The sequence below is a fragment of the Phytophthora parasitica genome (genome assembly GCF_000247585.1).
Source record: "Phytophthora parasitica INRA-310 unplaced genomic scaffold supercont2.4, whole genome shotgun sequence".
Taxonomy (NCBI): Eukaryota; Oomycota; class Peronosporomycetes; order Peronosporales; family Peronosporaceae; genus Phytophthora; species Phytophthora nicotianae.
The window spans coordinates 265,227-278,137 of record NW_008648990.1 but is presented as its reverse complement, the minus strand read 5'-3'; the positions used below and the strand labels follow the sequence as shown (position 1 = coordinate 278,137).

Here is a 12,911-nt window from a genome sequence, read left to right as displayed (position 1 = left end):
CAGGTTACGTTAATGTAAGAGACACAAATAACCTGGTCAAAAGTATATGTAACCTGTTACATGCTGTTACATAGGTCAACTTCAACTTGCATAACATCACCATGACTAGACCACTGGCCATTCAATTACAAATTAGTTTCTACATTGATCTATGGCTTCTCGCAGCCCGAGTCGTCTGACGTGCAGAGCTGGCAGATCTGCGAAAGGTACGAGCGCTTGCAGCCGAACTCGGACTCGGCACAGAGCGGACTGTTCTCGTAGCACGACGGATTCAGCGCCGCCAGCTCGTCCTCCGTGGGTAGCGCACGCATGACGCCACCGTCACTCGTTGCTGGATTAGACGACACCAGCGCGCCATAAGCAGACACGAGCTTCTCGACACGCTCGGCGTTGGCGTCGCTATCACCAGGATTGGCCCAGAACTCGAGACCTTCGACTAAGTCCACGACGGTGGACAAGAGTCCAGTCAACAGAGACAGCACGCCACTCACGATAGACACGCTGAACTCCACGCCGCCAGCCTCGCAGAACTCCTTGTAGTCGGCGTACTTGTTGCCTGTGGCCGGGTTAACCATTGACGTGATACCCACGACATCGTCCAGCAGGATGTAGCCCAGGATTTCGTACGTAAAGGTACAGGTCACTCCATCGGGTTCCACTCCAACAGGACACATACCACCGGCGTATTTTTCGCGACAAGTATCAGTCTTGTCGTCCCAGAGTTCCTGCGGGCAGCTATTTGGGAAGGAGAACCAGTAGTTGTGCGGGTACGGCGCGATAGCCTCGTTGTCCTGTAGCGTACCACCGACACAGAAGCCCAGATCGGGTTGGCCGCCAGCCCCGATGTACTGATTGCACACGTCAGGGAAAACTCCGTCCTCGTTGGGATTGCACCGACCGCCGTCCATAGACATGAACGGACAGCTCTCGACTGCGAAGTTGTGCTCGTCCGTGGCGTTCACGTAGTATTCCATAGCGGCGGTAGGCTGCACGATTGTGGTTTGGTAGAACACAACGTACTTGATGCTGTTCTTGCGCTCGCAATCAGTGATCACCGACGCGTTGATGCATTCGGCCTGAACGTATTTAAGAGCGCCCTCCACAGACGCCATGTTGACAGTGTCTAGTACGGCACGGTACTTTTGGTCGAACGTCTCGTAGTAGGACGATACAAAGCGCTTGTGCTTGGCGTTCCACTCGGGCATGTCACCTTGCACACGCACGCCCAACCGCGTAACCTTCGTGAAAGACGAGGAACTGGAGGAAGAGGAGGCAGAAGCGGCCGCCGACGCGGCCGAATCGGAGGCTTCCGTTGACGATGCCTGCGAATTTGAAGCAGAATCCGATGCAGACGCGACCGAATTAGAGCCTGGCGTCGACGAGTATGCGGAAGTGGAAGAAGTCGATGAAGCTGACGCAGAGCTCTGGGCTGAGAACGAGCTATCCTCCGAGCCAGAAGCTGAAATTGTCGTCTGCTGAACCGGATTCGAGCCACCGGAGGTCCCTGAAATCGTTGTCTGCTGGATCGGAGAGTCTTCGGAGGAACCTGAAGTCGAAGCCTGTCCAGAGGTTGAGTCCGACGATTGAGGAGAATCGTACTGGTTGCTGTCATCACTGTCTGTCGCGTCGTCTTCTTCTTCGATGCTGCCAACGTCAACCTGCAGCGTCCGACTGCCGCTGCCAGCGGGTTTGGAGCCGTTCTGAACCGCAGTATCTCTCGGAGACGAGGAAGCCGACTTGTCTGCGTCCACAGCGGATGAATCTCCCTTGCTGTTAGAGCTGGAGACTGTGGGTGTATCCCCCTGGATCGGGGTAGTATCACTACCATTCTGGCTAACATCACTACCCGTCGAAGTGGTATCCTTAGTATCGGAGCCCTTAGCCGGAGTGGCGGTGGTATCACTCATCGCATCACTGCCCTGCGTCGTCGAATCGCCGTTATATTGACTGGCAGTGGTGCTATCGCTTCCCGTCGCGCTGGTACTCGGAGTGTTGTCGCTGTAGTTCGATCCAGAGGACGTCACTTGAGTAGCATCACTACCAGCGGTCGAGTCTGACGCAGCGACCTGGTTACCATCGTTGCTTGCAGGACTGGACGTAGCGGATGCGGTTGAAGCGCTGCCTGTAGCTAAGCCAGAATCGGTCTGTTGAGTAGCACCACTACCAGCAACTTGAGTGGCGTCGCTGCCCGTGGTCGAGCTGTAGTCGGTCTGCTGGGTAGCGTCACTACCTGCAACGTCGCTGCCAGTCGAGCTGGAAACCGGGGCATCGCTACCGCTGGTAGTCGAGCTGGAACCGGTAGTCTGATCAACGCTGCTGCCAGCGGTGGAACTGGAGGCAGCCACTTGTGTAGCATCACTACCTGATGAGCTGGAGACTGTGGCCGTGGTGGCCGCGGGGGTGTAGCTGTCTCCGGTATCCGCAAAGCCTGATCCGGTTTCGCAGATCGTGCCCTTGGCTTCCACGGACGCCGTGGTGACGGCCAGCGCCGCGCAGATGGCCAAACCCAAGGAGAAGACCTTCATCACTCAAGGAGCTAAAGGATAACGAGGCGGTGTCCCGAGCGCAAGTGCGGAAGTGAGCAAGCATATCGACCAGGAACGGCAATGGGTCTCCGAACGTGACTGCAACGACGCATCTGTCGTCCGGGAGCGCAGATCTGACGGCTGTGGGGCATTGTAGAAGATGTGCAGGATTACCAGGCAGGCCTTTTGTATGCATTCGGACCAGCGTCTCGTTGCTGGCGGCCAGAACGGATGCAAGCCGCCCAGATGTCGTCGCGACCGAAAGTTGCAGAGACCTGTCTGCGGTGCTGTACCAGTGTTAACAACTGTGTGAAGCTGGCATTTCGATGGCCAACCACCGGCGGGATACCGCTCTATGGAGGTCCGGCTTGAGCCAGCTGGGCATTTGTTGTCCGCTATGTCAGCGATGCCCACCGACACTCCGGCTCCCGTCGTGCACACGTCGGCGTCTACCGGCAGCAGCGATCAATCTTGTCTTGTTCTGGCGAACGCTTGCATTGAAACGGCGACTGAACTAAGACCACAGTCGGCTCAGTGGCCTTCGAGAATGGTCAAGTGGTTGTAAAGCTGTAGATGAGACTTCTCTTTAGCTGCTATGATATAGGTGAGAGGCAATGCTGCAAGGGCCAACATGCCGAATCGCCCATCGCCATCTGCCGGTCTGTTTGCTTGTTACATGTATCACACGCATCAGGCATACTGCGGATGTCGGGCCGACGGTCGACTCACCGCTGTGTGCTTCACAAATCGACCTTAACGCGGGACAGTAGCTCGTTTCGGAGCTGGCGTGCGAATACGCATGAGAGAAGCGCAAGCAAGACGCCTCAACGCCCACACACACAGCTACTCGCCAGAAAGGTACTTAGGTACAGAAGCGTCCGAGGATGGCGTAGTCTCCGCAGCTTGCAACGTTGTTATTGTTGTCGTCATGTTGATCTTGTTCAGTATCCAGTGATAGGAGTGGGATGCTATGTGGACCATTGTGGACTTTCACTGTGGCTTGTGGATCAATGGGTGCTGCTCTAGCTGCAGACGAACTGGGCGTGCAGTACATGGCGTTGTGCTAGTCGACGAGCAATATTCAAAGCACAGACTACATGTAGTGTAACTTCAGTAGTTTTTTTTTCTTCTTTGGTGCAATTACATTTGAACTTCGGACTTACATTCGACTGGCGAAGCCTACGTCGGAAGTTTTCCAACGAACTGTCACTTGCCAGTGTATCTTGGTCATGCAACTGCTAGAGGTTGAAGCATTTTGCCACTTACAAGGCTGGTTGACAGGCCAACAAGAAAATCATGTTGCTGAGACAAATGATCAGGGGCATGGCAACCGCGTACGTTTACAGGACTCGGCTCAATGCTCATTGGACGGTCTGTAAACACTGGACCAGAATTTGAGGTGGGTAGATATCATGTGGAGCCCCACACGGTGACAGCGCCATAATAAGATTTTCCCTGCTCGCACCAAGCCGCTACTAGCATAAAGATGCCCGTCTCGTTCGCCCAGCCTGGCTCTGATGGCACTCTCGTCGATGTTGATCTCGAAATTGTCTCCGCAAAGGTGAGTTGTTATGAGCCACCGTCTCACAATTTAATGCTAAACTTCGCGTATTTTTTTAGGGGATCACTGCCGGTGACTACCTCGGTCTGGGGGCTGCTCTCAAGGGCAGTCTATCCTCGAGCGATGCCTACGTCACGATCGAGATCGACGGCAATCTGGTGGCCTGGACGCGTCCTATCTTCGATACCCTCGAGCCCGAATGGAACGAGAAGTTTTTGTTCAAGAACGTTCAGCAAAACTCAACGTTCAAGTTAACCTTATTTGACAAGGACATCGACGCCGACGACGAGCTGGGAGCAGCACAGTTCAACACCATCCACACAATTTACGATACGGAAACCACGTTCGACCTGCCAGTCACGCTGCAAGAGAACAAGGCTGGCACCATCAGCATCACGGTAAGTTTCGTAATTGTTGTCTGCATACACTTTCAGTCAACTTACACAAACGTTCATTCAGGTCAACTGCCACAAGGTTGATGCTGATGAGTTCGCACTAGTCCAGGAAGTAGGACCTGTCCGCTACTCCGTGCACTCAAGCTTTACGGCTGGATTGCTGAAAATGTTGACGTCTAACGATGACCGACTCGAGTCGTTGGCGTACCGTGTCCAGCTCCACAACATCCCGCAGTTCCTGCCAACTGACAACGAGTGGAACAAGAATTATCCGACCATCCAGCGGATTTTTTCGCCCGATTATCCGGAGTCGCCGGTGCTGCGTCAAGCAGTCATGACGCAACACGCCGTGATCTACCAGCATGGCGAGGAACGCACAAAATACGGCTCCATTGCGTCTCCTGCGGACTTTTTCGAGTTGGTCCACAACGGCAGACGTAACGACAAACCCGTGCTCTTCACGTACGCTATTACGTCCAAGGGCTGGTACTTCTCCGAGACCGGTGCGGCCTTCTTCAAGGATATGTTGTCCAAGCACATGTTACACTCCGGCGCCGCGTTCTCCGTCAAATACGCTGGTGAATTCCACATTCAACAGACCGATGACGACACATTCAAACTCGTGATCGACAACAATAGCGGCACGTACGCCCCACCTCAAGAGCAATTGCCGCAGCTTCAAGAGCTCATGGAGAACAACTTCCCGGGGATTATTTGCGAAGCTCTGGACCGCGATGATGAAACATTGGTGGAGGCGCGTAAGGAGATTCTCGCGGCATGGGAATAATAGCTTACTGTTTACTTAAGTAGAACACAAGCGAACACGTAACATTTTTCTCAAAACTAGATTTACAGTGGTTGTTTAGCGTGAAACATTCGTGTCCACCACTGAGTGACGAACCCATTTGCAAGCTGGAGTCACATTGTGTACCCAAAATGACCAACTTTTTAGGTTGTCACGCAAGTTGAAGCGAAATTGGTATTACTTCGTGTGGGTACATTTTTGCAACATCGTCTGTAAACAATTGTTTGTGATTTGCGTTCCCATCATACCACAGATCAGAATTCTCTGCCATGGGCCAAGCACCTTCCACCACCAAGGGCGGACTTCCTGCCTTGACGCACTCGACACCCGCCTTGTTCCCGTTACCGTCCGATGAGTCGGATCTACCTGAGAACGCCGTACTCGACGTAGAGCTCGAGATCGTGTCCGCCAAAGTGCGAAATAATGCATTCCTTTCGTCATTTTTGCCATTATTTGTAACGTTTTATTTGCCAGAATATCGTTGCAGGCGACTATTTGGGCGTCACGGCTCTACTGAAGGGCCAATTAAGCTCCAGCGACGCGTACGCCGTGATCGAAGTGGACGGCCAAAAGGTGGCCTGGACACATCCGGTCTTCTCGACGTTGGAACCAGTTTGGAACGAGAAATTTTTCTTCAGGAACGTCCGACCCGACTCACTGTGCAAACTCTACCTGTTTGATAAGGACGTGAATGCTGATGACGAGCTGGGGGAGACGCAATTCACGGCGGCCAATACGGACGGCGTCGAATCAACGTTCGAGTTGGCCATCTCGCTCCATGGGCGCAGTGCTGGTACCATAGTGGTCAAAGTCAAGTCGTTTCCAGTCGAGCCCCTGCGTCGTGTCCAGTTCCATGAGCTCGGCTCTGTGCGCTACTCGGTCCACTCGAGTGTGACTGCTGGTCTGATGACCATGTCCACTTCGAACGATGCGAGAATTGAGTCGTTGGCGTACCACATTCAGTTGCACAATATTCACCAATTTTTGCCAACGGAGCACGAGTGGAACAAAAATTATCCGACGATCCAACGGATTTTTTCTCCAGATTATCCGGGGTCACCGGTATTGCGTCAGGCGATCATGACGCAACATGCTGTGATTTACACGCACGGCCCGATGAACACAAAGTACGGCGCGATCTCGTCGCCGACGGAATTCTTCAAGCTGATTCATGATGGTCGGCGACAGGGCAAGCCAGTGCTTTTCACCTACGTCATTACCAAGAATGGCTGGTATTTTTCGGAGACCGGTGCGGCTTTTTTCAAGGATATGCTGTCCAAGCACATGCTGCACTCCGGCGCCGCATTTTCTGTCTTGTAAGCATATTGCCATTGTTGCGTTAATTTTGAGGCGATGTACTTATCACTCGTGTTATGTACGAACAGGTATGCCGGCGAGTTCCGAGTTGATAACTACTTGTTTGGAGAGCCCAAGCTTGTCATTGATAATGATAGTGGCACGTACGCACCGCCCAAGGAAGATCTGCCGCAGCTCAAGGCGCTGATGGAAGACAACTTCCCTGGAATGATAGTCGAGGCGTTGGATCGCGAAAATGAAGACCAGCAGAAGACGCGCAAGGAAATTCTGGACTCTTGGATGTGAAATCCAATCATTTAGCTTAGCATTACCCTTAGGATACGAGCTAACATACCTAGTAGAACAAATTTTGAAAAGAAAAAAAGTGGCCTCATTCAAGTTTTTTTTTTATTTCGGAAAAGAAATTTACCAAACAAAAAAAGCTCAAATAAAGAAATTGATAGGGAATATCTCAACATAATTTTATAACCTGCACTTTGTATTTTACTGCTACAGTCAATTCCACAGGGTTGGAAGACGTAGCAGTTGCCGCCACTAAATTGAGTATTGAATTGCAAATTATTGTGGCCGACTTGGTCATTTTTTTTTTATTATGCGGCCCACGCGTCCAGGATTTCCTTGCGCTTCTCCTTAAGCTCTGGGCTACTACGGTCCAGCGCTTCGATCGCAATACCGGGGAAGTTCGTCTCCAGCAACGCCTTAAGTTGCGGTAACTCCTCCTTGGGCGGCGCGTACGTGCCGCTGTTGTTGTCGATGAACAACTTGAACTCGCCCGAAGGTTCCTGCTCAATGTGGAACTCCCCCGCGTACTTAACATTGAACTGCGCACCGGAGTGCAACATGTGCTTGGACAAAATGTCCTTAAAGAATGCCGCACCGGTCTCCGAAAAGTACCAGCCCGTCTCGATAATTGCGTATGTGAAGAGCACGGGCTTGTCGAGCCGCTTGCCGTCGTGCAACAGGTTAAAGAAGTCGGCCGGGCCGTTAAACTCACCGTAGACCGTGTCCGCGTCGTGTTTGTAGACCATAGCGTGCTCCGTTGCAATGGCCTTACGTAGCATAGGCGCCTCCGGGTGGTCAGGCGAGAAGATCTTCACAACGGACTGATGGTTGTGGTTCCATTCGTTGTCCTGGGCCAGGAAGGCCGGGATGTCGTGCAACTGGACATGGTAGGCAAAAGACTCGCGCTTGTCCTCGTCCGTCGTGGTGTCTGTGATGAGGCCGTTGATGTAGCTCGAGTGCACCGAGTAGTGGACCGGGCCAACCTGTTGCAACTGGCCGTTGCCGATGGCCGGCATCGGATGTGACTTGACCTTGACCACAATGGAGCCGGCCGCCTTGTCGTTGCGTTTAATAGGCAGATCGAAGGTCGTCTCAGCGCCGTCAGTGTTGGCCGCTGTGAACTGCGTCTGGCCGAGGGCGTCGTCGGCCTCGAAGTCCTTATCCAACAGGTAAAGCTTGCAGATTGTGTCGGGCTTGACGTTTTTGAAGAAGAACTTCTCGTTCCACACAGGATCGAGGGTGGAGAAGACGGGCCGCGTCCAGGCTACCTTCTGGCCGGCCACCTCGATCAAAGCATAGGCGTCACTAGAGGCCACGTGGCCCTTGGCCGCAGCCTTGACGGTGAAATAGTCGCCGGCCGCGATGTCTTTGGCCGACACGATCTCGAGCTCCACGTCGAGCATCGAGTTCTCGGGCACGGGCTCAGAGACCGCGGCCGGCGTAGAGGAAGCGGCAGAGGTGGTGGAAGAAGCTTGGCCCATTGATGCAATTGGTGACGTTCGACTGAATTGGTAAATTGGAGAATGATTTGGATCCAGTTGAACCCTGGCATGATTTTTTTGATATGCAACAAAAAGTATCCATTTTTTTTGACATCCCGGCTCAGGCTATAATAGTACTGATGGAGTTTTGATGACGGGTGATTACTATTTTTCCAGTGTACTATTTTGAGCAATGATCTCTTTTACTATTATAAATAACATGGAGTAATATTATTGCATACCGACTTGCTCAACAAAGATTTTGTCTCCTTCCGATGCGTACGGATATACAGTACCTGCTCCGCTACTATACTCACTAGTGGAGAGTTGTAGCTGCTAAAACAGCGCCGACTTTGGAACAATGGATATCTAGAAAACGATAAATGGCATTTTTTCGTTAGCGTGACTATCCTTTAGCAGGCTTAAATAATTGCATGATTTGCAAGGGAAATGGAGTGGATTAAGGGGCAAAACTTGATCAGACGAGTTTATTCGCCCACCCAACACCTCTATTACCTCATGGCGCTCTCTGTGAATAACACAGAGACGGAATTCCCGATACGTTGCAATCGTAGTTTCCACTATAATACATAGGTCATGACATTTGTCCACTCGTTTGCATGGGCTGGAAACAGAAACAGTGCTGCGTTGGATTACATGCGCTTGTGATGGAGTTTACTAGTACTAGTATTTAATGCTACATTAGTACCTGCTAGTATGTTGTAGTTTTACTCAGCGTTGTTTACTACCGATGGGACCAGGAGAGTTCCAGTCATTCTACCGCTTGCTAAATTCGCACCACCTCTCTAGATTAAGGCTGTTGCCCAATGCAGACCGTCATTGCCCTCGCGTTCGCTGCTACCATCACCACATTCAACACTGTCCGCCCGGAAGACCAGTCGACCAGTGAGGACGCCATGGAAACAGCACCGACGATCGCGTCCCTGTCCGAGGGGAACGACCTATTTTCCCTCATCGACCTCGGCGACGTCGACATTGACGACTTGTTGAGCATGGACCCGAACGCTGGCTGTGATAAGTCTTGCGCGCTCGCCAACCAGCCTCTATGTGGTTGCGACGGCATCACATATGAGAGTAAATGCAAATTTTCTGTTGCTCAGTGTGAAGCGATAAAAAAAAAATCGTTCGTGCTGTATATTGAGCACTGGGGTAGGTGCACCACTGCTGAAACTGTTGCTGCTGTAAGAATCAACTGCTATAATGATACCGTCTGCTCGTCCGAGTACAAACCCATTTGCGGTACCAACAATGTTACGTACGAGAACGAATGCGAGTTCGAAGCTGCTCAGTGCAACGTGACCGAATACGGCGAACTACTGTATATGCAGAACGACGGCGAGTACTTTCTATCCGGCTCGTCCTCGTCTACCAAAGACTCGGCTGCTGGGAGCGGTACCAACACTGGTGAATAGCAGACTGTCGACTTCAGTGTTCTCGACAAGCTTACTTTTGTGAAGCAAACCAAGGAGAACGCTGCTTCCGCCTCCAAGATTACAAAGGCGACCAAGTTTGAAAAGGATGGCGACACGCTCAACAGCGGCGTTAGTTTGAGGACGACTCGAGCGGTGCCGCCGGCTGTGCTTTCTCTAGCTATGACCACGAACACCTCGAAGAATACGAAGCCTGCTCAAAGGGGTGTTAGCTCTATAGTTCTTTGATAACCCTGTTCCAAAATAACAACAACAAAAAACTAGTACGAAAATCCTGCTTTACGCAGTTTTGTGTTGATAAGTTATCAACACAAAACTGCAATGATAACAGTGCAAATATGACAGTTCATCTTGTAGCGAGTTGTGGTGTGTACATTTTAGTGGTTCAATGTTAAAGCAAACTCAACCGTTTGTTATTACTGCAATCTTAAACAACATTCCAACAGATTATTGCCTTACCTCACGTCAAACCTGCTAGTGTCCGCATCTGCCCTCATTACTCCATGCTGGCTAATTGGGCCGCCAGGTGGACGTTGCTGAATGTGGTAACGCTCACAGCGAACGCGAGAAGGATGACGAGCTTCATTGGGCTGATCAGAGGTGACGAGTTGGTGCGCGTTTAGGAAATGGCAGAATGACTGGCAAACTGCCGAGCCTCTACCGGAACAGTACAGCGCAAAGTAGAGCTAGAAAATATTAATACAAGTACTAATACATAAACCACACCACAGACGTGTGAGCCGAGTACAGTAGTGTTTCGGTTTCTAGCTCATGCAAGTGAGTAGCCTAAAGCCCATATTCTAGTCGTGAACTATCGGTGAACGCTCCATACCGTTCAGCGACGATGAAACCATGCACTTGGTACAGTTTTGCTAATTACTAATTGCTCACAGTGGCTCCCTCTCTAGAAGACTAATCATTCGGACAAGCTTCGTCAAGGGAAGAAAGACTAATATTGAAATATGTAAAGCTCGCGGACGGAACAATTCCTCTGGAATATATATGTTGGGATCAGGGTTTGATCCTTTGTCGGAATTATTTGTACATGTACTGCATCGGTGGATGTGTTACCATTGCAAGCTTGCATTCAATCATGTTGGTGAGATCACTAGAAGCTCCTTTGACGAGAGATATCCGCTGTTAACTACGACAGTGGTAATGGTACTACTGCATCGGCCGAACGACAGTGACGATGGTGAGCGTCTAGCTTTCTACACGACGCTTTTGCGTAAGGTGTGTGTAATAATAGACATCAGTCTCTAACGGGAGTAGTTAGCCCTCTAAGCCGCAACAAATCAAATCAAACGTTTAACAAACTCTGGTGCCCGTACTGTTAAAGCACATTGAGGGCATTGGTCGTTTGGAGCAGCGCAGATAAAACCTGAATAAATGACGGAACATAATAATATGAGAATATTGTAAAGTAGTAAACTAATCAGCGAGTAAACCATATTCCATGAAATATTAAATCTTCAATATTATAGTAATTACATGCTACTACTCAAATATTTCCTATAGATTGCTCTCTATCTCGCTCGTCTCAATAGCCAGCCGTAATCTGGATATTTTCTGTCGCACATGAATCAGAGTCATGGGTACGTGGCATTTGCGATCTTCCGACGGTCCTTCCCGGCCTGACACTTCCAGTCCTCACTTTCCAATTCGCCTCCTTCCCTCCAACTATGGGCAACTCCTCCTCTTCCTCTTCCCACGGCTCCGCTCCCGTTCCTGAGAACTCGGTACTCGACGTGGAGCTCGAGATCGTCTCGGCCAAAGACATCGCGGCCGGCGACTACTTCGACATGAAGGCCGCTTTCAAGGGCAAAGTCTCGTCCAGTGACGCCTACGCTTTGATCGAAGTGGCCGGCCAGAAGGTGGCCTGGACGCGGCCGATCTTCGACACGCTCGAGCCTGTGTGGAACGAGAAGTTCTTCTTCAAGAACGTCAAACCCGACACAATCTGCAAGCTCTACCTCTTGGACGAGGACTTTAACGGGGACGACGCCCTCGGTCAGACGCAGTTCACGGCGGCCAACACTGACGGCGCTGAAACAACCTTCGATCTGCCTATTAAACGCAACGACAAGGCGGCCGGCACTATTGTAGTCAAGGTCAAGTCGCGGGCCACGAAGGCCCACGGCGATGGCCAGCTGCACCAGTACGGGCCGGTGCACTACTCGACCCACTTGAGTATCAGCTCCGGCATCTTGACACAGTCCATGACGGACGACGATAAGCTGGAGTCTTCGGCCTTCCACGTGCATCTGCACAACATCCCGCAGATTCTGCGGAATGATCACGAGTGGAACAAAAACTACCCGACGATCCAAAAGATCTTCTCGCCCGACCATCCGGAGTCTCCTATGCTCCGCAAGGCCATCGCCACGGAGCACGAGGTAGTTTACAGACACGCGAGTACTACAGAGTACGGCCTTCTTAAGGAGCCGTCAGACTTCTTTAAACTGGTAAACTACGGCCAAAGACTGGAGAAGCCGGTGCTCTTCACGTACGCTATCACGCCCACTGGCTGGTACTTCTCCGAGACTGGAGCAGCCTTCTTCAAGGACATGTTGTCCAAGCACATGCTGCACTCTGGCGCTGCGTTCTCGGTTAAGTATGCAGGTGAATTTCGCATCGAGAAGGGCCACTTTGGCAAGTACAAGCTCGTGATCGACAACAACAGCGGCACGTACGCCCCACCCAAGGCGGATCTGCCTAAACTCAAAGAGATCTTTGAAGTCAACTTCCCAGGCATCTCGGTCGAGGCCAAAGATCGCGATGACGAGGAGCTCAAGAAGGCCCGCCAGGAGATCCTTGATGCCTGGGCGTAAAGAGTCTCGACCTCAGCTTGACTGCCGATTGCAGGCGTCAAATTCTCTTAAAGATCGGGCCAGTGTACATACTCCTTGTCAAACACTCTCTGTGTAGTGCTTCATAACACTTTCAGCGTAGTGCTGTAACCTAAAAAAAAAAAATAAAAACAAGTACTGTATTTTCAGTTTTTGTGCTATGTGAGCCATTTTTGGATCTAGTAGCACTAGTACTATTTTAATCTCGATAAATTTGCGACCTTAAAAAATGTTACTTGTTTTTT

At 51.1% G+C, this 12,911-nt stretch overlaps 6 protein-coding genes across 6 annotated transcripts; 4 read left to right on the top strand and 2 right to left on the bottom strand.

Moving 5' to 3' along the window:
- Positions 1-32: 32 nt before the first annotated feature.
- PPTG_03071 (hypothetical protein) lies at positions 33-2,745 on the bottom strand. Its single transcript, XM_008895747.1, has one exon. The coding sequence runs from the start codon at positions 2,523-2,525 to the stop codon at positions 150-152; it is 2,376 nt and encodes a 791-aa protein (XP_008893995.1). The 5' UTR covers positions 2,526-2,745; the 3' UTR covers positions 33-149.
- Positions 2,746-3,867: 1,122 nt separating this feature from the next.
- Positions 3,868-5,349, top strand: PPTG_03070 (hypothetical protein). The gene is made up of 3 exons (XM_008895746.1): positions 3,868-4,086; positions 4,146-4,484; positions 4,546-5,349. Exons 1-3 carry the CDS (start codon positions 4,012-4,014, stop codon positions 5,266-5,268), a joined length of 1,137 nt encoding a protein of 378 aa, XP_008893994.1. The 5' UTR covers positions 3,868-4,011; the 3' UTR covers positions 5,269-5,349.
- Positions 5,350-5,412: 63 nt separating this feature from the next.
- On the top strand, positions 5,413-7,002 carry PPTG_03069 (hypothetical protein). Its single transcript, XM_008895745.1, has 3 exons — positions 5,413-5,699; positions 5,761-6,602; positions 6,672-7,002. Exons 1-3 carry the CDS (start codon positions 5,556-5,558, stop codon positions 6,886-6,888), a joined length of 1,203 nt encoding a protein of 400 aa, XP_008893993.1. The 5' UTR covers positions 5,413-5,555; the 3' UTR covers positions 6,889-7,002.
- Positions 6,969-8,433, bottom strand: PPTG_03068 (hypothetical protein). Its single transcript, XM_008895744.1, has one exon. The coding sequence runs from the start codon at positions 8,364-8,366 to the stop codon at positions 7,194-7,196; it is 1,173 nt and encodes a 390-aa protein (XP_008893992.1). The 5' UTR covers positions 8,367-8,433; the 3' UTR covers positions 6,969-7,193.
- A 760-nt stretch (positions 8,434-9,193) lies between these two features.
- Positions 9,194-9,799, top strand: PPTG_03067 (hypothetical protein; the record flags this gene model as incomplete). Its single annotated transcript, XM_008895743.1, has 1 exon — positions 9,194-9,799. One exon carries the CDS (start codon positions 9,194-9,196, stop codon positions 9,797-9,799), a length of 606 nt encoding a protein of 201 aa, XP_008893991.1.
- Positions 9,800-11,394: 1,595 nt separating this feature from the next.
- Positions 11,395-12,887, top strand: PPTG_03066 (hypothetical protein). The gene has a single exon (XM_008895742.1). The coding sequence runs from the start codon at positions 11,500-11,502 to the stop codon at positions 12,646-12,648; it is 1,149 nt and encodes a 382-aa protein (XP_008893990.1). The 5' UTR covers positions 11,395-11,499; the 3' UTR covers positions 12,649-12,887.
- The last annotated feature ends 24 nt before the right edge of the window (positions 12,888-12,911 follow it).

Excerpts from the sequence above, each read along its gene's own strand:
- PPTG_03071 (XM_008895747.1), bottom strand. The coding sequence starts at position 2,525 with ATGAAGGTCTTCTCCTTGGGTTTGGCCATCTGCGCGGCGCTGGCCGTC.
- PPTG_03070 (XM_008895746.1), top strand. The coding sequence starts at position 4,012 with ATGCCCGTCTCGTTCGCCCAGCCTGGCTCTGATGGCACTCTCGTCGAT. Across the intron at positions 4,087-4,145 it reads TCGAAATTGTCTCCGCAAAG|GGGATCACTGCCGGTGACTA; the intron begins GTGAGTTGTTAT and ends GTATTTTTTTAG. Across the intron at positions 4,485-4,545 it reads CTGGCACCATCAGCATCACG|GTCAACTGCCACAAGGTTGA; the intron begins GTAAGTTTCGTA and ends ACGTTCATTCAG.
- PPTG_03069 (XM_008895745.1), top strand. The coding sequence starts at position 5,556 with ATGGGCCAAGCACCTTCCACCACCAAGGGCGGACTTCCTGCCTTGACG. Across the intron at positions 5,700-5,760 it reads TCGAGATCGTGTCCGCCAAA|AATATCGTTGCAGGCGACTA; the intron begins GTGCGAAATAAT and ends TTTATTTGCCAG. Across the intron at positions 6,603-6,671 it reads GGCGCCGCATTTTCTGTCTT|GTATGCCGGCGAGTTCCGAG; the intron begins GTAAGCATATTG and ends ATGTACGAACAG.
- PPTG_03068 (XM_008895744.1), bottom strand. The coding sequence starts at position 8,366 with ATGGGCCAAGCTTCTTCCACCACCTCTGCCGCTTCCTCTACGCCGGCC.
- PPTG_03066 (XM_008895742.1), top strand. The coding sequence starts at position 11,500 with ATGGGCAACTCCTCCTCTTCCTCTTCCCACGGCTCCGCTCCCGTTCCT.